Genomic DNA, 22848 nt, shown 5'->3' with positions numbered 1-22848 from the left:
AATCCGTGGCTCGAACCCGCAACCTTTCCGTGCTAAAAAGTAGTACTCAAGCGCGCAAACCGCTAAACCAACGTACCACATGTTAAACTCTTTTGGACTAGTATATCACCTACTGAGCCGGGATACTTCAGGTCGCCGACAAGAAATACAAGAAATACCGAAAGCAGAAGTTTGCATGTATTTACTTTGTATCTATTGCCGCTTTCCCACCATGATGTCTGTGACTTATTTGTGACGATTCCCAAGCGCCCTGAGCAGACTCCAGCGCTAGGTTTTGTCAAGTTCAATCTCCGCCAACCCCAGGCCCGAGGGACTGACATCTCGACGAGCAGACCGGGCCCTAAAGGTAAGAACGGATCCTTTCATTTCACATTCCAGGACCCGTAACAGTCCTCGAGTTTTCATTCCAGGACCCGTAACAGTCCTCGAGCACCGATTCGAACGAAACTCTTGAATATCTAAGCCAATTGCCTTGAAGCCTCCCGCGAGCCCTCAGCAGTGTCGCTTCATCGCGAAATATGACCCAACGGAGAGCCTGCCATCGCGGTTAATAGTGGTTGGGAAAGCTATTTTGACGGCGCTAATGAGTGCAGGCGGAAGTTCCCGGGGGAGTTCGGCGCGCCGCCTTACCTGGATAGGAAATGAAGGCGGCCTCTCCATTGGGCAAGTCCAACCTCTATTTCTCAACTTTTGTCATTGATATTTCCACAATTCCATGGTTATAATATAAGATGCGCAATGAGATGAGAACATGGTAGTGTTCCCTCGCAGCAGGCTTCATTACTGCACCAAGTACGCATCCATCCAAACCCACATTGTACCGACCCGGTGTAGTCTAACGGCGTGCTATGATGTTGGGTGCGAGGGGAGGGATGTTTGCGAGCCTCTATGGGCGACCGCAGCCCCGGTGGTATAGGGGTAGCCTCAGATGCCGATGACCATTGTGGATTATGCTGCTTCTTCTTTTGACAGAACGCTGGGTGTCGGCGTCGAGCTCTCCCGCCGATGCACATCAATACCTATCTCGGTGACAGTGTCCACCGTGATGCGCTTCTTAGGCATGCTCCCAATCGTCTGCACGGGATCGACCTTCAAGTGTGTAGTATTATCGTCCACCACCATGCGAAGCTTGATACGAATGGCTATTATGGCTATAGCGTTAAACGTTAGTCCCTGTCACCGCGCACAATTACAATTAGCGCCATTCCGCTGACAGAACGAGCGAGCGGACGCACCACGACGGGCGCCACCATGCCCTGGGGGAGGAGCACGGCGTTCAATCCTCCTGCGTACAGCCCGAGCGTCAGCGCTTCGACGAGCAGCTGCAACGCCGCCGACTCGATGAGGACCCGGATCATCGGGATCAGGGTGTTCTCTCTCCCGTAGTACTTGGCGGACTCCGACGATGTGCGCCATATGCGGAACGCCATCAGCCCGGTGGTGAGGATGTTCTGCGCGACGGCGAGGGAGTAGAAGGCTTTGATCGAGCGGTCTATGGGGAGGGTCGCCGGCGTATCTGCCGCAGCGAGGGGTGGGATCATCGTGCAGCCGGATACTGTAGAATGTCGAAATGTCAGAGTCCTTGATATAGGGATGAACTAAGGCGAGCGTACCCAAGCTGCCGACTAGGAGCATAAGCGGGAGGGCGATGACACGCCAGTCCTTGCTCCGGAGGACGTAGCACCTGTATACCTTACGCAGAATTTTAAATCAATACATTGATGAGCAGACGGATGACATACCGCAGCGGCATTACCCAACACCTCTTGCGTCCCATAGAGAATGTTCGTCGCGACATCTTCCCATCTCATCACGTTAGCGATGTACGCACTGACACCACCGGGGTATCCTGCGTGCGCGACGAAGGCTTGCTGTAGACGATACATCCCCAGGATCAAGTGCAGTGTCGATATGAGGAACATGACGCTGGATATCCCGATCATAATCTAGAGTAGATGTTAGCTAGGTGAGCTCGTAGGATCGTAGGCGGTGCGGTGGAGCGCACCTTGCCATGGATATCACTTCGTCGCCGACCTCTGCCGAAGGAGAGGACCATCATCCCGCAGAATAGGCGTCCAAACGTATCAAACACATGTCTTCGCGCCGGTGGTCAACGGTGCCCATACAGCAGTACAAAGACGATTCGAGCGCGAACCTGCGTTCTGCAATTACCAACTCTCGAAACACGACGTCCGCCACGTCGCCGACAGCCTTTTGGTTACCAGGCGAGATCACTGCGACGGGATACGCTTGTTAGTACGAGGGACGAGCTGAGGGATGGGACGTAGAGGGGAGGGAAGACGAGCGCAGAGTTGGGGAGTCAGGTAAACGGACGGGGAGATCAAGAGAAACGGGGGGACGGGACATGAACGGGGACATCAACGAATGCGAAACACAGGAGGAGGGAAAAGATCACGCACCATCGACGCGAACGACACCGTTCGCCGTGCGCCATGCCCCTCGATCGGCTAGCGCAATGAGTTGGACCCTGCAGCGGGCGCAGGCGTCTGCGTTGAGGGTGTCTGCGGCTGTGGCTACGAATGGGGGAGTTAGTGGGTGACGGTAAGGGACGGGGACGAAGAGGGGAACGGGATGAGGGAGACGAACGGAACGGAATGCACGAAGGAAGAGACGCCCGCTTTGGGAGCGGTGGAGAGAGCGCGGGACGACTGCAAATGCAGACGTGGACGCAGTTGCAAACGAAAACGAAAACGAAACGGGCTAGCGCGGGGGGGACAACGACGCGAAACGGGAGAACGCAGACGAGCGAAACGGAAAACCAAAACCAAAGCCCAAATCGAACCAGCACCAGCAAAATCAAAGCGAAACCAACACCAAAGCGAGCAAAATCGGATAGAAACGAACCGAAACATATAGAAACTCACGAACGAAAACGAACAACGAATGCGACAGACAGGGTCAGACGCAACCCGTTTGCGACGCCACCCATCGACTCACCCGCACACACACACACCGAGTTCCTGGCACCCCTCGCTCTCTTCGACGGCCTGGGATCTCGGCGGCGCAGATCCCGATACCGACATGCTCCTCATTCGGCGACCATCGTGTTCGGCGGCGTTTGCTGCGGCATCGTGAACGAACCACAGAGCTTGGGCTGAACTCACCACCAGTAGCTACTCCAGACAAATCGAGCCCCAGGCGGATCCCGTCGCAAACGTGGACAAAAGCGGCGGGTTCCCTGAACGTTGACAACGGCCGACCATGGCCAGCAATGGGGCGCGAACGTCTGCAAGTTTGTTGAACACGCAACGTAGCGAGCGTCGTCTGTCGCTCCCATTTTCCCTCTCCCTCATCCTCCCTCTCTCCGCATTAACGCCGCACGATTTGCTGGACTCACTCGGAACAACGAGGGCGAACGAGAGCGGAAAATCGACGCACGTTTGGCCAATTCTTACTGCGCAAACCTCTAGTATGTGTCCCACATATTCATTCCCCCTGCCTTCTTACTCTCGCGCTTTGCTCGATCTCAGATACTCTAAGCCGCTTTCCATAAACCCTGGCACACCATGAACACGGCTCAGAGCACACCTGACGGCCTTGCAATGGCACCTGTAGCTGTACCTACAATGTATTATATATACTAATAATGGTACACATTTGATACATAAGGGCTTGTAGTTACAATAGCCTACAGTGATATATCACCAATGTATCACCTTGTCTTCGTGATGTATCACCTTGCCATGCACCAATGTGATGCCCTCCTTTGGGCCTTAATTGACCCACGGTCCACCCATCTCATTGCCCTTCTGTCGTCGTTGTCAGGGACAATGAGCGAGCAGTTACTGCATTTGGACAAGCCCTAGCCTCGCCTTTATCGGGTACAGAATCGCGCCGTCTCAATGTATCTAGATTCATAGAACCATGGAACACCTAAACAATTCATAAGAAGCACTCTATGTATGAGTCGATCATTGACAAGTGTGTTCCCCAGTACTTAGGGGGGTAAACTAGTACTTAGGGGGGCCTCTGTTAATTGTCCGCCCATAGCTACCACTCCCTCCCCCATGCTAAGGTACGCCGGTAAGCTCTTCCAGGCATCCACACATGTCTTCCGTAACTTGACTCTTGAATCCATCTGCCTCCAGGCGTATGCCCGTGCTCCTTCTGTGGCAGCAGTGATTGCTCTTGCTTCCCATATCCCTGCCTGCCATTCATGGAAAGCCGTTACTCGACGCATCTCTTCTTGTAGGAGAATGCATTCCTCCTGCCATCTGTGAGCGCGTGCGCGCGACTTACACCATTCGATGCGGATTGCTGAATCATTTTTAGTATTTCCCCCCCCCTGGAATAATGACCACCTACCCTCGCTCATCGTCTCCGACATCTCAGCATCACTGGTTCGTCCTGTCATCCATATCCAGGAGAGTGTTCGTCGGCCCTCCGATTCGCTGGCATCGTCCCCTTGTCGCAGGCTGTGAATGTCTTCGTCATTTAGAACCTGTAATGTCGTCTCCCACCCGTGCTTACTGAGTAATGTAGCTAGGGTGACAAGCGATTGGCGATTCATACGGTATTTCCTGGCGGTAAAGTCAATTCGAGCTTGCACATTCTTAATGAGGGTGACACTTCGAGTATTCTGAACTTGGCCATGGACAAGTCGATCTTTGGACTTGTACATGGAGCTGAGAATAAGCAGGAGACGTCGTAGTTCAGCGAGGCAGTCGTGCGCGACACCATTTCGTAACCGCCATTCGTATTCGGATAGAGTAGAGTCGACACGGAAGTGAGGTGAAAGGTCTGATGGGAGTAGTAATCTGATGTCTTCGGGATGTGTTTCGGTAAGATCACCGTCCCTCATCGTCTCAGTCCTGCACCTGTAAGCTCCAACACCAGGAACATATGCCTCCTGTACTGTTTGCCACGCGGTGATTAGGCGCTTCATACGGTTCCGGCGTTCTTGAATACGTGTTCGTTGAATATCAGTCGAGTGGGTTCCCAGGGCGTTGGCATCAAGCTTTAGGCGTGCCATCTGATCCTGAAGGTCCAGAGCTTGCGCTATCAGAACACTACCACTGATGCTGTCATGTTGTAGAAGGGAATCGCCTTGCGAAAGTGTCGTTGCATCCTCTTCGGCAAGTTGAAGCCTAATCTTTGCGGCAGAAGTGACTACTTTAATTAGTATACAATTTACTATGGCTGATTATAAAGTAAATTACCTTCCGCCATTGCTTGATATGGATTGTCCTGGCTGGTTCCGGCTTCCCATTGATGTATAATAGTGGTGAATTGCTGGACGACAGCATCGGGGAGGGATTTGCTTAGAGTGAGAAAGTTGCTGACATGTTCTGAGCGCATTTCAACAGCTTCTTGTACCTTGTTGAGAAGTGATATATCTAGAGACTCTGATCAGTATACATTAATGTAACACGTATTCTGAGGCTAGCGTCCATGATACATCACGAAGGCTGCCATTATACATCATGAATCGTGCATGAGCATCAACAATATATCACGAGACACACTCCACCATGCATGATATATCAACTCACGTAATGCGACAATCTTTCGCCAGTTGTAGTCTCTGAAGTGGTCGTCCAAAGTGTCGCGCCGCGATCCGGGCCCCATTTCCTTTGTGCTACTTGCCACGGGATTCATTGCGGCCCAGCCACGTTCAGGTGCTTCGCCATCAGTTCGTCCGACTCCAGGGGTGAGATTAAAGGAGTAGTTAATTTGGCAGTCAGTTTGATGCGCATAGAGGTGGAATTTTGGGACAAGATATGTGGCATGAAGGTCATTGACACGTGGAGTAATAAGATTCATAGGGTATGATTGTGACCGAAGTATGAGTTTGCATGACCATTGACAAGCAATGTCATAGGAGACTACTAGACTTGTTGGTGCGTGGTTCTTAACGCTTGAAAAGTAAAGATAGTCCATGTTGACATATCTACATAGATATAATGAGCATTTCAAATAACAAGAGTAGGAGACGAGGTGCACGTACTGTTCCCCCAGCTGTAAGTCTCCCACGGAGACGGGACGCTTCATATCGTGCCTACTACACTCGATCGTTCCAACACCACTTGCTGTCGTCCCCTTGCCACCTCTGATACTTGCTGATTTCACAGCGTCATAATTGTTGCATGTGCTGTCCTCCTGTGGCTTCTTTGTTCGGTGCTTCGAGAGGAAGTCTTTGTACTGTACTTCTTCCACAAAATAGGCTGATCCACGGTTCAGACTGGGGTCGCGGGTGTCGTTCGAAGCAGAGAGGCGTTTGAGACGGAAATTAGCGTCAATTGCCAGGAATAGCGAGTAAACCCATCTAGTATACAGTGATCAGTGTGTGAATAGAGATATGATATATCAGGACGTACCGTGATGTATCACCTGCTTTTTCCCAGTTGGCAGGGAGATTCTTGCCCGGGTGTGGACATGCGGGGCACAGAACGGCACATTCCCCTTCGATGGTGCCAGACACACCGGATGGCTCATGTCCGCGGCCGGATCGCTTCAAAAGCCGGATGTGGCGCCATTCACGGACAATTCTCATGAATGCGCTGTATCGGTCCTTTGTTATCATGTCAGTTAACTTCATCATAGAAGATGGTGAGAGTCACCTACCGGAACTGGTTCTCCGACGTTGTTTGTAAGCCTGGCAAGAGCTTGATAGAATTCATAACCAGACACTTTGGACCCAAACATGAGTATTTGAAATAGGCGCAAGACCTCAAATGTTGCTGCAGTGCGAGGTTTCACTGTAGTGGCAGGGAATAGACATGACTGAAGAAGTTGGATGTCGTCAGACACCACCGAACCACAACCACAGAAGTCGATGCTAACGTTTACAAGGCCATGGGATGCTATGACCATAAAACTATCGTTGTAGCAGGGTGCTGGCCGGGCACATCTTTCGCCGAGGGGGTGTCCCAATTGGATACGGAGTCCAAGGGAACAAAGGGAACAGCGTTCAAAGTAGCGGCCATTCCATATCTAAGCAAGCTCATGAGTATGTTCAAGCGAGTTACAGCCCATCACTTACCTCCATTTCATGGAAGGGAGACACCTGGTGAGCCGTTACAACGCAAGCACGACAATAAATGCGCTCGTCAAAGCATTGATGGCAGCGATAGAGCGCAGGCGCCGTGTGACAACCTGGACATGTTCTTGGGACCCGTGGTTCAGGCGCTTCAAGCCGTAGAAACTCTTGCACGAAGGAGTCTCTCTCTGGCATCCAGGTGTGAAAGGGAAGATCCTAATAATCTAATCAATGAGACTGGGAGAGAGAAGCACAGATAATGAAACTTATGCCTGCTGTTTGCCGCCGCACTCTCTCAAGGGTCAGTATGTCTGGTATCTCGACGACATTGGCAAGAATTGGGTCAGACGGATCCAATAGTTGTGGGAATGGACGGCTGGTGTCGTCTTCTGGTGGGATTGAAGGCGCACTTGGGGTCACGACTGTGGCTTGATAGGTCGTTCGCTTCGTTCGGAAGCCTCTAGGTCCAGCAGTAAAGTCGGTGTGGTGATGGGTGGAGACAGGGGCCGGAAGGGGGGTAGCTGTATCCCAATCTGCGTAGCATTCTACTTCAATAATAGGTCGCTTTGGACGCCGCATGATGAATATGCACCTCTTGAGCTAGGGAACTTTCCCTTTAATACAGCCCTGCAAGCAGAGACACCATCTCGACGGGAAGCCATCAGACAGGAGTCGAAGTGAGTCTGAGTCCAGGATGGACTACCTTAGACACGAGACGATCAGAAGATGAAGCATGAAGTTTAGGAACACTTCGTTGACAAGATGATGACCATGACACGTTAACTTATCATTTCTCACAGTAACAAATATATTCACATGCTAACATGATTACTACAGGTTGAACTAAGGTAGCGGGGCGTAGGCCACCATGTACTGATGGTGACGAGGAACTCCCCCAATGGTCTTCCATTCTCTTCGCTGCACTGACTTAGCATTATAATTAAAGTGAGACGTGAATCAACATACCCGGCGTTCTCTATCCGCCCTGAGGCTCATAATCTCAGTCCAATGTTCCATGGGGCTGTGAATGAGGCTTCGTTCGAGGAAGAGGGCAGACACCATGACCCTTTTTGCGAGTGTCTATATAACGTACCACGAAGTGATATTAGCACGTGTGTTAACAACAACTACAGACACTTACCTGTTTAGCCTTGTCCCTAGTGGTCTTATAGATAGTGGAGGACAACCCCAGCTTCTCAATGGGGAACCGGTCATGGAAAAGGATGTACGCGGCCTTGAAAAAGTGTACACGCTCTGCCTTGTCCTTCACTTGTAGATAATAGGGCACGAGGAAGTCGAGGAAAGCAGTTTCTTGGTAATTGTAACGCTTGGCACTGTTTTCCACACAAACACGGGGCATGGAGCTGCTGGTATTCTAGTAATACAGAATGATCAGCCGAGCCCTGCAGGGTGATGAACATGTTAGCTCACCGGAATATGGGGAAAAACTTTGTCACTGAGTTTAGACTCGTCAGAGTCCCGCGAGCCTTGGAGTTTGAACCACCAGGTCACATGATAGACAGGAGGTGACGTCTGAATAACGGTTTAATGGCAGATCTGCCTTGTTTATGAAGAGGTTTTATAGGTAAGTGTCACTGAAGAGACATTATATTAAATAATCTAACATTGTTTCACATGTAATAGGCCCCAACAACCCCTGACTGAATAAAAGTAAGAAACTGAATAAAGGTAAGGACAGAGCGTTCATAATCTTATGTAGTATGCTTAAACGCCAGTCCCTTACTCCCATCATGGGTCGCGGCCACCCTCGTTTGTATAAAACACCCGAAGAAAAGGCCCTTGCCAACCGAGAGAAGAGTAAATGTTGGTACAACAGGTGTGTATTATATCTGTCTGCGTCAAAGACAAGTATTCTCATATTTACTAGGCAGAAACATGCAAAGAATAGTTCCCAACGCCCTCCTCGCTACCGGGCTGATAAAACCAAGTAAGCAGCCCACCCATATCCCTTCTACATGTTTACAGCTTGTCTATAGATCTGAACCAATTGGTGGTGCCGCGCCTGATGACCCTACTCCTTCGAGGTCCGTTCAATCATTTATTCAAGGTGCTATGTACTCATCATTCCTCTAGTACTGAGCCCGTTGATGTCCCTGGGTGGCTATCCCTTGTTGCCTATACAGAGCGACAGTTTAACTTCCTAATCGACACCGCCACCATCTACGACTACTTAGAATCCCTCTATCAAGAATATATCGTCGAAGACTGGCCTGAAACATTTTCAGTCCCACTAATTAGTGTTCAGGCACTCTACAAGACCATCACGCAGTGTGAAGCCGCTGTATTGCAACTCGCTGGGGTTGGGATAGAATTACGGGATGTCGAAAGGGCGGCAGCACCTATAAGGCTAGTCCTGCAGTGCCTTGAGGAGATGGAGTGCTATGCCTCTCTTAGTAAGGCCAAGACTTTGGAGGCTCACTACGGTGGTCAGCTCAGGTATCAATCACTCCATCAATAGTCCTCTGGTCGCTAGCATAGCTGATATATCACGCTGCATACTCGTTCGAAACACACTATATATTGAAATGACTACGGCAACTACAATTGTACGAGAGGAAGAGACAGTCGTAGTACTACAACAGTTAAAGCACGGTGGGATATGGGATACGACTAGGCGTGAATGCGGGCCATGTGCCAGTGGCTGAGCAAGTGCTGTTCGGCTTCCTCAAATGTTGTGAAGCCCTGGCAGTGCCAACCGGGGACAGTGTGGACGAGAGGCTGAACTACCTGCTCCCTAATCGTACGGTTAGTCTCGCTGATCAATATGGTATTAATAGTGGCCTACCAGTTCTGGTACACTCCGACACAGCGTCCAACAACAACAGCATACCAACGATTACCGGCTACGCCAGTGGCAGCACTGAAGTGCCCGGTCCTCACGAGGGCAGGGGGTGGAGCGGCAGCTGCGGGAACTAAGTGACTGACTGTGGTGCAGACAGGGCACCGGAAAACAGCTAAATAGGTCTTGTGAGCGTCGGTCTGCAGTGTCCACATGAAGAACGTACCTCCCCCCGTTGCGGGGATCTTGTTCTCTTCAAAATTAGCTGCACCACCATTGGCGGCAGCGGGAACAGCAGCAGGTGCAGCAGCAGGTGCAGCAGTGGGGACAGCAGCGGGGACAGCAGCGGGGACAGCAGCTGCAGCTGCAGCAGCACCCGAGGCGCCACTGGAGCGCATCTGAGAGAGGAGGCTGCTAAGCTCTGCGATGCTGATACAGTATCGCCAAGGCTGTCGTTGGAATGCATAAGATCTGAAGTCGAAGATGGTTGTGAAGTTCGCTTGGTTGTGAATTTGGGGTTATTGGAAGCCAGGGGATCGTTATATATATGAAAAACGGCCGAGTTGTTGTATAGTTAATGACCGGTAAGATCCGAGCCCTCTTCAATGGGGGGAGGGCTGTCGAAGCTTAAAAAAAAGTAAGGTGTGATACAACACGGTACACTAACCCAAATATCCTTTACTACTCACCTGTACCACCGTATCAAATTTCAATGGCACCGAAAGAAAAGGTTACCGCCGACCAGAAGACGTTCCTTACGGCTCATGTCAACGACTTCCGTGAAGTCCAAAAGCAGGGGACGTTCCCAAAGTTCTGGCCGCGTGTTTTTTCCTTGTGGTTTTCGCAGTGGCCCGAGGAAGAAGATATGTTGATTACTGAGCCTGGGGCGCGTGAGGAGGAGTTGAAGAAGCGAATAGACTATAAGCAGCAGGTGAGAGTTGTGGTTCAAGAGGGTATGATCGACCCTGACAAGTGACCTCAGTACCTCAAAAACTGGTTCCGGAACCGCGGCCTACCGAAAGTCCGGTCACATGTTGTGAAGGAACTAAACCCACCGAAGGCCAAGCGCAGCCCGCAGCTCCTTGAGCTCTACTCAGACGAATACTACGATACCAAGATTGCTCCACTCGTCAACCCCATTATCGAGGGGAAAACACTCTCACCTGGGGCGCTGTTGAAGATCCGCCGCGAGCAAAGGGACATAGCTTGGGCCGGGGAGGATGTCAACATCAAACAAGCTCTAATGATGAAGCACCGCCAACTTCAGCAGGAGGCTCAGCTAGCGAGGGCAGCGAAAAAGGAAGAAGAGAAGAAGAAAGCTGTAACTGTAACGTCTTCAGATAACTATGCAATGTAAGTTGGTGCCGCTTCGATGCTCACTATACTCTGATTGAAGCCTATCAAGCGGCATTAAAAACATTGCAGCCCACTTCACAGCCTTCTCACAGAAAGCAGGGGTAGAAAGCGGCTGGAGCTTTGTCCTCATTGCTGGAGGGCCGGATCCTATGAACGGGGGAAAGATTAATACAATGGGGTGTGTCGCTACGATTTTTAACCAGCCACTGACTAAAACGAACATCAGCTACCATTATGGCGATAACATCTTCCGCCAGAACTTCTTCGACTATGATCCCGAATACAAGGAGAGCTTCGTGCCAGCATTCACGAGTTTCCTCCACACGTGCTACAGTAAGCTCAACCATAGGACCAATTTCGCTCACTAATTGAGGATATACAGCCCCAGAACAATGTGCATCTCGGGCTCTCCCTGGGTCAGTGATGTCGTCCCCCCTTCTCTTATCCAAAGATAAGGCCACACCTTCCGGAGAAGCTTCCACGCCTGTCTCAATGCCGTCTCCCCTTCCTCAGGAGCTTGCACCTGGGCCAGCATCTGCGGCCATACTCCGCCAAGCCCCCACTTCGCCACCACATGAGCCAGTCGCAATTCATCAACCGGCACCAATTCCTATACCCGCTGCTATCGTTACACCCGTACAGACTCAACAACAGCATGGCATCAACCTCCCAATTCACCCGCAGCATCAGCCGTCTTTGGACGTCCAGCAGCAACTCCTAGAACTCCCTCCGGACCTTGAGTTCTCATGGGAGGACTTCAACCACAGCCTGACCTTCCCTTTTGTCTCAACTACTAATCCTGGGCCAGCGACTTACGCACCTCCATTGTATGGCCCAGGAACGTTCACATCCCTACTGGAAGGGATGTACACCTTTGCAGATGGTACCCTGGCTCCAGTGGGTGCGTCTCCGCTGCCTAGCGTCTCAGCAGGGCCCCCTGTTCCACAATCAATCAGTGGCACCGACGATTACATGCCCACCAATCCCAGCCCTTTGCAAAGCGCCAATGAAGCTGCCCTCACCACGTCTCTTGCCGCGGCTCTCCCAGTTCCGTGTGCGATTGCTATCGATACCATTGCTGCTGATGTCCCTGCCAAAGCCACTGTCCCTATTGTTCCTGCCGGCGATTCCAGTCCCACCGCTACCAATACCGATGGTCCCACCGACGAACTCACTGATGATTCCAGTCCCATTGATACCAATACTGACGGTCCCAACGACGATTCTGGTACTGACAATCCCACGGACAATTCCAGTCTCAACGTGACCGAAAGCGCCACCGACAATGCCACTGACAACCCTGCCACGGAATCATTGGCCGGCAAGAGGGCAAGGCCTGGAGAGGATACTACGGCCACCAGCAAGCCTCGTAAGAAAGCCAGGTCTGACGGCACTGATCCCAAGCTCATCGTGACCACGAAACGGAATCGGGTGGCGCAGTCGCGCAAGGAGATCGAGCCACTGACCCACCCCAAGGGCAAGAACAAGGGGGGGCGTGGCAAGGAGAACAGGGCCTCTAGTTGAAGTATCTTGCCCTTGTTATAGCTACTGATGCGCCATGCTATTTACCGCTGATCTTGTTCACCGTATCTACATTATCTACCAAGCTTTAATATATCACACGTTGTGAGTGACTGCTATGATATATCATATGCTGTGAACGACTGGCATGATATATGAGCAAGCATCAGGCGATGTATCACCGGTACATTACCTAGCATGTAAGTGATATATCAAACGAGCAGGAGTAGTAGTGCCTAAAGGGTATGAACCAAAAAATAAGCCAAGTCTGGTGCAAGTCCATCGCACTACAAGACCTCAAACCCAGTGCGGTGTAGCATGATGAGGCGCCTGAAAGGGCATTAGTCACTTAGAAACTGAGTGGAGTGTAGTATGATGAGGTGCCTGAAAACGCATTAGCCGCTTAAAAATAATATATAAAACATATCAAAAACATACTGATAACATAACGAAAACATTAATGGAAAATATAAGAATAGGCAAACTGACGCTGATGGAAAGTGGCAGAATATTGGCGGAAGGAAGCTGCCATCCATCGAGAACAGATCTTGATGGAGAAGCGCTTACATTCAGTATGCAGGTACAGTGGTATGAGTGAAGGTACGGAGGTTTGATCTAAGATTCGAAGTCCAGGAGTGGAAGGCAACCCGACCATATCTAGAGCATATGCCGAAGCTGAATATGGGCAAGGGCGCGTTGAGGCACAACCCCCGACGCCTGACTGTCATCGACGCTGGTGGACACAGTGCCGGGAGTAAGGAGTGCTTCACACGTGAGGTTCACGTGTCTAAGGCAGTGATGTATCACGAAGACGGGGTGATATAGGACCCCCAATAATGTCTATAAATGTTAGATCCGAAAATGCCCGGTTTTTACCCAAAAGGGGTGGACTAAGAATTGCCTTATTAGGAAGTACGGAGGGGTGGATAAGAACAAACCTCCCAATTAGGAAGCGGAGGGGTGGACAACTAGAACTAACATTGTAGGGCTTAATAAAATCGATAAAAATGAAAGAAAAATGCTAGAGTGTTCGTTCGCATTATATATACTAGTTCTCGCTATTATCTAGCTCCTCTGTATGCTTTCTCCCCATCAGAGTCTTTACAGCCTGTGAGACGAGCCCCTCCCGCATATTCAGGGGCCGAAATACCGAGTTGAAGATTGTAACGTCGAGTTTTATCGAGCTATCCTCCCGTAAAGTGATTGTCTTCGCCATGAGTGCATATAGAAACGCCTTCGAGTGCACAAGTCTGTACTTTGGAAGGCCAGCTTGAGTCAAAGATTTGAATGAGTTTGGGGAGGAAAGGGGCGTCCAAAGCTGCATCGAAATCCACGAAATCGTGCCGACTGATGCGGTGTTCGACACCCAAGAGTGTTTACTAGCCTTTTCCCCCCCCTGTTCATAGAATGTAATAACTAAAGAACAGGTTAAAGACGAAGCAAGGTGATATTGATACTAATACACTCACCCCGCCCAATCATCAGCTTCTTCTCGTAGAGTACAATTGAGTAGACACCGTTTACGAGCTCAAACAGCGAGTTGATATTCGCGGTTGCTAGTGACTCCGCATGTGGGAGTGCTGCGAAGATCGCCTGGCGGGATTTTATTGCCTAGTATTTATTCAACCGTTAGTTTCTCATTTGATACACGAGTTTGTGACGGCTTACAGCATTAGCACGGGAGGTCGCTGCCCTCTTTGCGTTTGCTGAGTTCCCAGAGGTCTCCTTGTCCGCCAATGACATCACATTCACTTGTTTCGTCCATCGTACTTGTCGTGCCAGTCCGGATGTTTCTCCTTTGATATTGACACCAGAGAGCCTCAGGACTTCGTGTATCTTCCTTGTGAGCAATTGGCGAGGGGACTGTTTGACGATGAATGGAATTTGGGCGGGAATGTGTGGTTTAGGAGCTCCTTTGGCAGGGGTAGGGGATTGCTTCAGCGGCCGGCATGCATCGCTTGTCTCCTTGCTTTGATGCACTCGTCGTTCGTCCACAAGTATGCTGATGTCGTACTGCGATATGCGGGAAAGAATTGAACTTGAGTCTTCTTCTTCGATGATCGTGTGTGCAGATGGAGGAGCTGCCGCTTCATCTATAAGTTTCTTGACGGCGGCCTCACCTACGGGACCTAGAGCTGAGATCGCTTCTAGGATGGGCTTCAGCGCAGCTTGGATTACTTCCAGTGCCTCTGGATCGTCATCTGGAAGGCGATCACTAACGCAATAGAATATTCAGTGAAAGGTCGAAGCAATCATCGTAAAACTCACAGATATCCAATATCTCGCATGTTGAGTGCCGCTGCAGCTAGTCCGCACTCGTTGATCATCTCAATGGCACCCCCAGGTAGGTCTGGACGTTCTGACGGTGGCAAGGTCACGAAGGAGGCGATGTGTAACGCTTCATCTAGGAGTTCGCGATCAGATGGTACATCCATCGCTGACTCCTCCTGTGGATCCAGTTCGTCCAGATCGTCTACGTCTACACCGAGATCGAGATTGGCGGTGGCAACAGGGACATGTGAGGCAGACGGTGTCATTGACGAGCTTGTGAAATCGCCTAATACTTCCCAGATCGCGTTGGCTTCCGTCCATGCCAGATGAGCCACTTGTTCGATGACTTCTTGTGGTGGAAAGTACGAAAGGGTGTCTAGAGCAGCTCCACTGCTATCGAAATGGGTGTGAGCATACCCAGCGCCGCCTCGTTGAAGACTTGCTGCGTCGATCTTGCGCCTGCAGGCCGCTAGTAGGCGTACGTCGAGTTTAGGAATCATTTGGAGGGCATCGACGATTGTGAACTCTGGTAATGTGCTGCGAAGAAGGCCGAATATATGTTCATTTACCTCAGTACCATGCGTCCAAGGCAGTAATGGGAATGGATCGAGGTGATCGCGGTGGATGATGATTAAAGCGAGGAGTCCGTTTACCAGAATATCGAGGATATTGTCGGCATCTTGCGAGAGAAAGTGGCGAGCAATGGGGTATCTGTTCTCTGTAAGAAACTGTTTCCAAATCAACTTGAAGAAGAAGGCGAGGAGAACCATGTGGATGCGCTGCGTGTGGGATATTGTTCGGCTTTGGTATGCATCACAGGCTTCTCCGAAAATAAATAGAAAGATTGCCAGACCAGAATGGCCGCATTCAATGGCGTGCTGGATACTTGCCGCTGAGAAGAGTCTAGCTGCCGCACGATCGTCCTGGCGGTCTAGCTTGTCGACGTCGCGGATATAAAGTGGAGAGCGATCTTGATTATATGCCATAGATCGTACCTGCTCGTAGTAGATTAGCTCCCTTCCTAGTACCATCTGCTTGGCGCCAGTAAATAGATTATTGCGACAGGTCTTTCTGAAGTGCTTTGAGTCTTGGATGATGGCAAGGCGACGTGTCCCGATGCGAAGGAGTTCGATCTTCAAGGGCCTCTGCTCTGCTGGATTTGGGTGCGAGATGTGAGCATACTCAACTGCAGCAAAGCCCGATTGAACTAGAATTCTACGAGCCTTGCGCTCGACGATCGTACCATCTGATCCAAGAGAGATAATGTTGACAGGAGGAGAGGTGTCGATGAGAAGCAGCTTGAGAAGCCGCTTTTCTATCTCTGCGAGATAATTGGCCGTGTTGCTCTCCGATATTGCCATTATTGCCATAATAAGAGGTGGAATGTCGGGGAGAGGGATCCAGAGAGACCATAAGCGGACCTTTTTGGCCAGAGAGCCTGACGCATGTTTAATGAGTTCGTCCAGCTGCTCGATATCAGCGACTACTATTGGCTCTCCTGTTGCACCAAGGAGGAACCAAGTCTTGCTTGAACTGTTGTAGTATGGGCGTAGGGAGGGGTGGAGCTTAGTGTCGTCGACCCCGCAAGCAAGTGGGGCAGTAGATGGGTACTTGTAATCCTCGAGATACTTCGTCACACGGTCGAGCGTAGCTGTGCTAATGCCAAGTGTCAGTTTCGGATGGGATGAGCGAATTTTGAGCATGCTCTGCTCCGTTCGACCACCAAATGTCGATGAGAAGAGTCGATACGCCTCTGGGCGGATGCATTGGAGTTCGTGGCAGAATTGATTGAAGTCTGCCGCGTACCGCATATTTTGTAATCCATGGCCTCTGGCCTGACGTTCATGGCGCGCAAACATCACTTTGAGGAGTTCAATGAATGAAGGGTTACCATCAAACACTCCTGAGGCCAGTGCCACGGTGAAGTTGAGGAGAACGTCGCCTTTTTTGCGTATAGTCTGTAATAAGTGCATTCAACAAAGTCCAATAGGGGATAGGGGGCAGGGGCACGTACATCTTTAACAAACCTGCCCAGTCCCTTATTCTTAGCGTACATCTTCCCTGTTACGATGCTTTGGTAGCGAAATGGTATATATTTCCTCGTATCGTCGGGTGTCACTGGCTTTGCGATCGCCACCAGGAACTTATGCAGTTTGAGAATGCACAGGCATTCTGCACAGGCTTGTAGTTCATTAGTGTCGCTCTTGCATTGTACCAGCTTGAGGCATTTGCAAGAGAATACTCGTGCTTCGTCGTGATCCAGTTCCCACTCGCAGCTGGAACGATAGTGGAGGTCTAGCTCGTCTTTCTCTTGTTTAGATAGGGATGGGACCGTCTTGCCAAAGTGTTGGGATGCTAATAACGGTCGACTTGTCCCTCCAGCGTACCGAACCTCAGTACGAGAGGTGTAGATGGGAATACGACTGTCGTTTGCCTCGGTAAGCCCAGGACAAGGTCGCTCAACGAAGTTGTCCACTTTTGGCACGGATGCTGAGCGGTCAAGGTTGAACTTGAAGAAGCCATTGATGGATTGGATGTGAAGGCGGCTGCCCTTCGCCTTACACCTGGAAAGATGTTGTTTGAATCGATACGTATTATATGGCTCCGATTGCTTGACGATCTTTGCGCACGACGAGCAGCATGCCAGGCGAATATGTTCCGGGCTCTCGTCGTAGACCTCAACGTGTGCATCCAGCTGTCGAAGCTTTGCAACGTAGTTGTTCCAGCGTTGAGTGCTTTTGACAAGCAAGCCACTCGCTGCCAGCTTATTGTTCTGCTCCTTCGACACCATAGACTTCGATTTACGGATCTTTATTTCCTTCAGTGGTGCTGCGTCAGGCTGATCGTCCATCGGAAGGATAGAGGTATCGTCTTCAGGCAAGGGATCGCGCCTAGCGAGGTTTGGTACCACGATCACATTCAGGTTCAATTGGCTGCCTCGACGAGGACGTTTAACTGTGATACGAGAAGGGCTAACAGGGGCGGATAGCATAATTGAATTGCTATTGCGACGTTTAGTGGGAGGGCGAGGGGGGCTAATAGGGGTCGATACAGGGTGCGGGGGAGAAACAGGGGTGGTCGCTGATTGTCCAGTTACTGGTAGGAGTGACAACGGTGGAATTAACGGCGCATCGACAGTCTAAACATAATTGTCAGTGCATGAACTCTTGGGTAGCCGTTCACTTACATTTATGTCCATGCAGAACTCCATGCACGACAAGAATTCGTCGACACGACACTGCTCTCTCGTCTTCTTTGTCCAATAAGGGTCGCCAAAGATTTCGTGCTTGAGCGCATTCACGGCGACAATCCCACAAGAGTAGGAATCATGCTGCGATGCGCAGGGGAAGTGACTGTCGACACTGACAAAACGCTGCGGCATGTAATGTTTGCTCCACAATCTAATCCCTTTCTCCAGCGCCCGGGGAACCTTTTTCTTCATACCATCACCCCATCTCGCTTGTACACGACCACCTGAGATAGTAATCATCAGGAATCCCCAATGGTGTTCGGGCCAGTACGCGACTGTAGCGATGAGCAGGTTCTGCTGAGAAGTCGCGACGAAATTCCCAATATCTGAGAGTGCCGAGCTGCACAGAAGCTGGTCGACGGGGCCAGGCTCTAATCCAAGCGAATGAAGGCGACTAGTGAATATCAAAGTCGGAATCAATGTGATTTGTTTCTCAGACTTGAAGCCTACTTCGTCGCGGTATCTAGCACGAAGACGCAGTAGCATGGCATCGATATGAGACGAGGAGAGCCAAGAGGTCGAGAGAAGCTCCGCCATATGCGAAACATGAGCAGAACGTCCAAGTTTAGAGATTAAACCGCTCCATGAGATGGATCGAGTTATTGCGGTGATGCGAGCATGGCAAGAGGCTCCGTTTGGAAGGAGGGCTTTGTTTGCCCATCTCAGCGCCGAGTTCCAGCCTGATTTAGCTTCTACCGTGGTGATTAGCTCGTACCAAAATCCGCAGACTTCGAATGGAAGGTAAACGTTGGGTGCACCCCAATATTTAATTGAGATACATCCGTCGAGCATTGCCTGACCCGCAGCCGCTCGTAGATGCGTCAGAAACTCTCGAGGGGGGAGTGCACGATCGGTAGAGAGCAAATATGATAGTGGTGTGTTTGGGGGGACGTCCGAGAATGAATCCTGTGGGTTAGGAAAGAAGAGAGTCGTTGTTAGAGGTGGTAACTGGGTAGCAAGAAGTTCAGCAATAGTGGAATTGTGGGAGGGAAGCATAGCTCGAGATACGTCAGACAGTGATGTCCTAGCCTTGAGCTCTTGAGATATAGTGTCCGGGATGTTCTTATAGAGCTTGCCAACGCCAATCCATTGGCTTAGATCGACGACTTCGGGTGATAAGGTGAGATCAATGGGGGCTGACATTGTGCTGGTTAATCTACACAGTCGAGCATCCTACTTATACAATGGCGTACTTATCTATCACTTTATCGCTATACTTGCATGCATATGGTAGTATATGCTGTTCTGCATGGACGAGTTACTGAACTCGAACAGTTGAAGTGTTTCAGGGGAGTTCAGGGGGTGCACAGGGTGCGCCGCGGAGTCTCAACGGCTTGAACAATGTGGCCATTTTGTCTTGGCGCTACCAAATCACTAACAGCTATTGTGAGCGGGAATGGGATCCAGTACTGACCAGTTTATACCACTTGACAACACTTTCTGGCACTTGCTGTGGCCGCAACGTACCACAAGTAACATTTTGCTATCCGGGAGGGTTCTCAGGGGTGGATTTAGGATCCGACCTCGCGTGTGGAACTCAAAAAGGGGTGGAAAAAATATCTGACATCGAAATTTTCGCCGAAATATGGGTGGATTATTTGGGCGCTTGATCTAACATTATTACTATATAAGGCAAGCTGAGGGGTGGACTTTGATCTAACATTTATAGACATTATTGGGGGTCCTGGTGATATATCACACAAGACGCTATTGCAGCTACAAGGTTCGATGTATCATGCCTGTACCTCTATTACAATGGTTGATGTATGATAACAGCCTCTACGCCTGGCAATGGGCCGCAACATGCAGCCAACTCAGAAGCACGCCGCGAACGCGCCCTACGGCCATCCAACACATCCTGATGCCCAAGCCGGCGCCAATACATTCTGCGATATCCCAACTCGGCGCGCACGCCCTCGAAAATCCTGCTCAACATGAAACGGCGCAGGGAGTCGTGGAACTGAATGCTTTTGTCCCCGGAAAATCTTCATCGTCGACCCAGCAAAGGCTGCAGCGCCGACTTCGTTTTCTTTTGCAAATTCACATTCTGCGAGCGTAATAACAATCCCAAATACAAATTCAAAGTCGCCGTCGAAGGCTGCTGGTCATGGCTACAGCCTTTCGGTATCGCAGACGCAAGGGAACACCGGGAGATCGTTTACGACATTCGGGACTGTGAGACGGTCGATGACAAAGGAGAGCGGCAAGGGCGAGGATGGAAGTCGATCCTCTGGTTCGTTCTTGCGCCCGCCAACGAAAGGCAATCTCGTGGAAGAAACGTTCGACAATGTGATCGCCATTGGTCCGGAGCCTTCCTCGACGATAGACACGTCTGCAGATGTTGCCGAAGAGTCCGGCTCAAGCACGCCTTTGCGGCGGTCGGTGTCGTACCCACGGCTGGAGAAGGAGATCATAGAGCAGGACAGCCGTATGTGGTTTCTCTGTGTCGGACACGGCCGTATCATTGACATTCTGCCAGGCGACTTGTCTACTATCATCAAAGCAGACACTTCAGGACTGTCGCGGTACCTCCCAGACCTCAACACATCCCAGACTTCTTCACCTTCACGGCCGCCGCCTTCCCGAAACTCGCCTCCCACTCAGACCCAATCCGAGTCTTTAGTACGGCGGTTTCTACGTACCTCGCCTCTGGATCTTCCAGCTCACAATACTCGGCTTCAACGCAGCCCTCGCCAACGGACAACGAACTGGAACTGTCCGCGTCGAACGTCCAAGGGCAAGTGCTCGACGCGCTGCTCGTCAAGGATTATGCCGCCTCTAGGGAATGACTTGATTCTGGAGATGCCGTCGTTGTCGACGACGATGAAGACCTCACACAGACGCAGCCACTGCGCAAGCCCTCCCCGCATGTCTCACTGGAATTTGGTCCCATCGATCCTGAACGAACAGCGCTTCTCTCTCCCAATCGACTGTCGGGGTCTTCTTCGCCGAAGCGACAATTTCTCTCTTCTCGCCGCAGTTCCGTACAACTTTCGTCACGAACCTCTTCACAGCGAAACTCTTTATCCACGCCCCTTGTCTCAGGTAGGTTTGACTCTTGCTACTCCTCAGAACCCAGACTGATGGTATCCAAGGTCAAGGGGCTGAGAATCTGCCGACATCCCTTCCTCGTCTTCGCTCTCCTACCTCCATTCCTTCACGCTCACCAGTCGTCCTTCCCTTGTCTTCTCTGCTGTCATCATCGTTCCTTGCATCGCCCCCTATTTCTGCATCGCCCCCTCATTCTCCGTTTGTACCGCTACCTGTATCCAGTAGCCCACGTCCTTCCCCTCTTGCAACCACCACCATATCCCAGGTGACGACATCAAAGAGCTAGTGAAAGAGAGCACCAAATCGCAGCTTATACAACGCGACTACCAAGCGCGAACCAAATCTTCGGCGCTGTTGCCCAGACTTATCACACCGTCTCGCCAGCCAAGCAGCCCTTCGTCACCATCGCCTACCAAAGAGACAGATGCTATGCCTGAAGGTTACGAGGCTCGTCTGCCATCCCGTCGTACATTCACTACTCCGTCTCCTGCGCTTCAGGTTCCGCGCTCTACGAGGAGCTTGTCGAACCGCCCCTCATCAGCTTCGTCGGTCGTAGGCGATGCCACTATCAACGCATCGCCTGCGCCTACTTCGAGGATCATGGACGATACCCCTTCCGCGCGTCCTAAGTCTAGCCTCGATGAGTCACATTTGGAGATGACGAGGTCCTCGAGGACTTCAACAGGCCGTCGCGGCCTCACGCACATTCAGATGAAGACGCGCATGAGGAAGCGGAGCATGAGCGTTGAGAATGGCAGTCCCGGGCTCAGCGTCGGCAGCGCTGCTAATCATGATTCGCCGAGTGAATTCGGGATGCTGTCAATTCCAAGGGACGACGATACTACGCTGAACGGGCTGCGATCCTCGAGTTCGCTTTCGAATCGCCGTGAAGGTGGGAGTAGTGGGTCCGAGAGGACGCTTGATTGGATAGCACCACGCGCTGCCACTCATGCATTAGCGGCCGCGGGGCTCCTTCCTTTGGACAGGGATAGGGACAGGGACAGAGATCGCGATCAGGAGTTCGAGCAGGATATAGAGAGGGAGCGGGAACGGGAACGCCATAGGCGTTTGGACTTGGCGGGTATTCAGTCTGTTACCCCTACCCTGGAGCGGACGAACTCCCGAGCTGTGACATCAAACAATCCGGCAACAAGCCTCATGAGGCCAACACGGACGCGCCGAAACTCACGCCAAGGCCCGTCAATGTCATCTACGACGTACGACATCCACCCTCATGTTACCTCTCTCTACCGCCGCGCACAACTCCCACAGATCCGTCGCCTGGCGCCTTTCGCGAACCAAGAGCACACAGAAGGGGACGAGTGACTGGGACACGTATATTAACCGACATGGGTGCGTTCTCACTTATCTCTCTCTCCCTCTTTACCCGTCTACTTACCACACCTACAGAGCGCGCCCTACCCAATGCAAACTGGCATCCAGCATCCGTCGGCTTCTCAGGCCCGAAGGTCCGCCTGTTCGCCAAAGCAATCCTGACCGACGACCACCACGACCACTGCCTCCTCTTCCTAAATGTGGTATATAGTGAGGAAAGATCGCCGACCGGTCTCTGTTTTTTCTTTTCTTTGCCTCCACAAC

General features: G+C 51.2%; 9 protein-coding genes across 9 annotated transcripts; 4 read left to right on the top strand and 5 right to left on the bottom strand.

Annotated features, from left to right (window-relative positions):
• Positions 1-948: 948 nt before the first annotated feature.
• On the bottom strand, positions 949-3044 carry PC9H_009070 (uncharacterized protein; the record flags this gene model as incomplete). The annotated part of the gene is made up of 8 exons (XM_036778577.1): positions 949-1173; positions 1236-1555; positions 1614-1692; positions 1743-1946; positions 2006-2096; positions 2156-2234; positions 2421-2534; positions 2975-3044. 8 exons carry the CDS (start codon positions 3042-3044, stop codon positions 949-951), a joined length of 1182 nt encoding a protein of 393 aa, XP_036630005.1.
• A 914-nt stretch (positions 3045-3958) lies between these two features.
• PC9H_009069 (uncharacterized protein) lies at positions 3959-6562 on the bottom strand (the record flags this gene model as incomplete). The annotated part of the gene is made up of 5 exons (XM_036778576.1): positions 3959-5130; positions 5181-5357; positions 5514-5911; positions 5969-6286; positions 6339-6562. The coding sequence occupies 5 exons, from the start codon at positions 6560-6562 to the stop codon at positions 3959-3961; spliced, it is 2289 nt and encodes a 762-aa protein (XP_036630004.1).
• A 476-nt stretch (positions 6563-7038) lies between these two features.
• Positions 7039-8360, bottom strand: PC9H_009068 (uncharacterized protein; the record flags this gene model as incomplete). Its single annotated transcript, XM_036778575.1, has 4 exons — positions 7039-7216; positions 7239-7600; positions 7967-8080; positions 8142-8360. 4 exons carry the CDS (start codon positions 8358-8360, stop codon positions 7039-7041), a joined length of 873 nt encoding a protein of 290 aa, XP_036630003.1.
• Positions 8361-8751: 391 nt separating this feature from the next.
• Positions 8752-9479, top strand: PC9H_009067 (uncharacterized protein; the record flags this gene model as incomplete). Its single annotated transcript, XM_036778574.1, has 4 exons — positions 8752-8837; positions 8889-8948; positions 8998-9045; positions 9095-9479. 4 exons carry the CDS (start codon positions 8752-8754, stop codon positions 9477-9479), a joined length of 579 nt encoding a protein of 192 aa, XP_036630002.1.
• A 152-nt stretch (positions 9480-9631) lies between these two features.
• Positions 9632-10198, bottom strand: PC9H_009066 (uncharacterized protein; the record flags this gene model as incomplete). The annotated part of the gene is made up of 3 exons (XM_036778573.1): positions 9632-9755; positions 9807-9975; positions 10027-10198. The coding sequence occupies 3 exons, from the start codon at positions 10196-10198 to the stop codon at positions 9632-9634; spliced, it is 465 nt and encodes a 154-aa protein (XP_036630001.1).
• Positions 10199-10512: 314 nt separating this feature from the next.
• Positions 10513-12680, top strand: PC9H_009065 (uncharacterized protein; the record flags this gene model as incomplete). Its single annotated transcript, XM_036778572.1, has 6 exons — positions 10513-10584; positions 10648-10731; positions 10783-11153; positions 11206-11334; positions 11383-11489; positions 11539-12680. 6 exons carry the CDS (start codon positions 10513-10515, stop codon positions 12678-12680), a joined length of 1905 nt encoding a protein of 634 aa, XP_036630000.1.
• A 1045-nt stretch (positions 12681-13725) lies between these two features.
• PC9H_009064 (uncharacterized protein) lies at positions 13726-19341 on the bottom strand (the record flags this gene model as incomplete). The annotated part of the gene is made up of 6 exons (XM_036778571.1): positions 13726-14093; positions 14147-14288; positions 14346-14892; positions 14946-16906; positions 16963-18087; positions 18136-19341. The coding sequence occupies 6 exons, from the start codon at positions 19339-19341 to the stop codon at positions 13726-13728; spliced, it is 5349 nt and encodes a 1782-aa protein (XP_036629999.1).
• Positions 19342-20385: 1044 nt separating this feature from the next.
• PC9H_009063 (uncharacterized protein) lies at positions 20386-20987 on the top strand (the record flags this gene model as incomplete). Its single annotated transcript, XM_036778570.1, has 3 exons — positions 20386-20626; positions 20678-20820; positions 20886-20987. 3 exons carry the CDS (start codon positions 20386-20388, stop codon positions 20985-20987), a joined length of 486 nt encoding a protein of 161 aa, XP_036629998.1.
• A 79-nt stretch (positions 20988-21066) lies between these two features.
• Positions 21067-22575, top strand: PC9H_009062 (uncharacterized protein; the record flags this gene model as incomplete). Its single annotated transcript, XM_036778569.1, has 2 exons — positions 21067-21243; positions 21475-22575. 2 exons carry the CDS (start codon positions 21067-21069, stop codon positions 22573-22575), a joined length of 1278 nt encoding a protein of 425 aa, XP_036629997.1.
• Positions 22576-22848: the final 273 nt, after the last annotated feature.

Source organism: Pleurotus ostreatus, assembly GCF_014466165.1.
Source record: "Pleurotus ostreatus strain PC9 chromosome Unknown scaffold_6, whole genome shotgun sequence".
Lineage (NCBI taxonomy): Eukaryota > Fungi > Basidiomycota > Agaricomycetes > Agaricales > Pleurotaceae > Pleurotus > Pleurotus ostreatus.
Note: the sequence above shows the minus strand (reverse complement) of the source record. Positions and strands in the feature narration are given on the sequence as shown.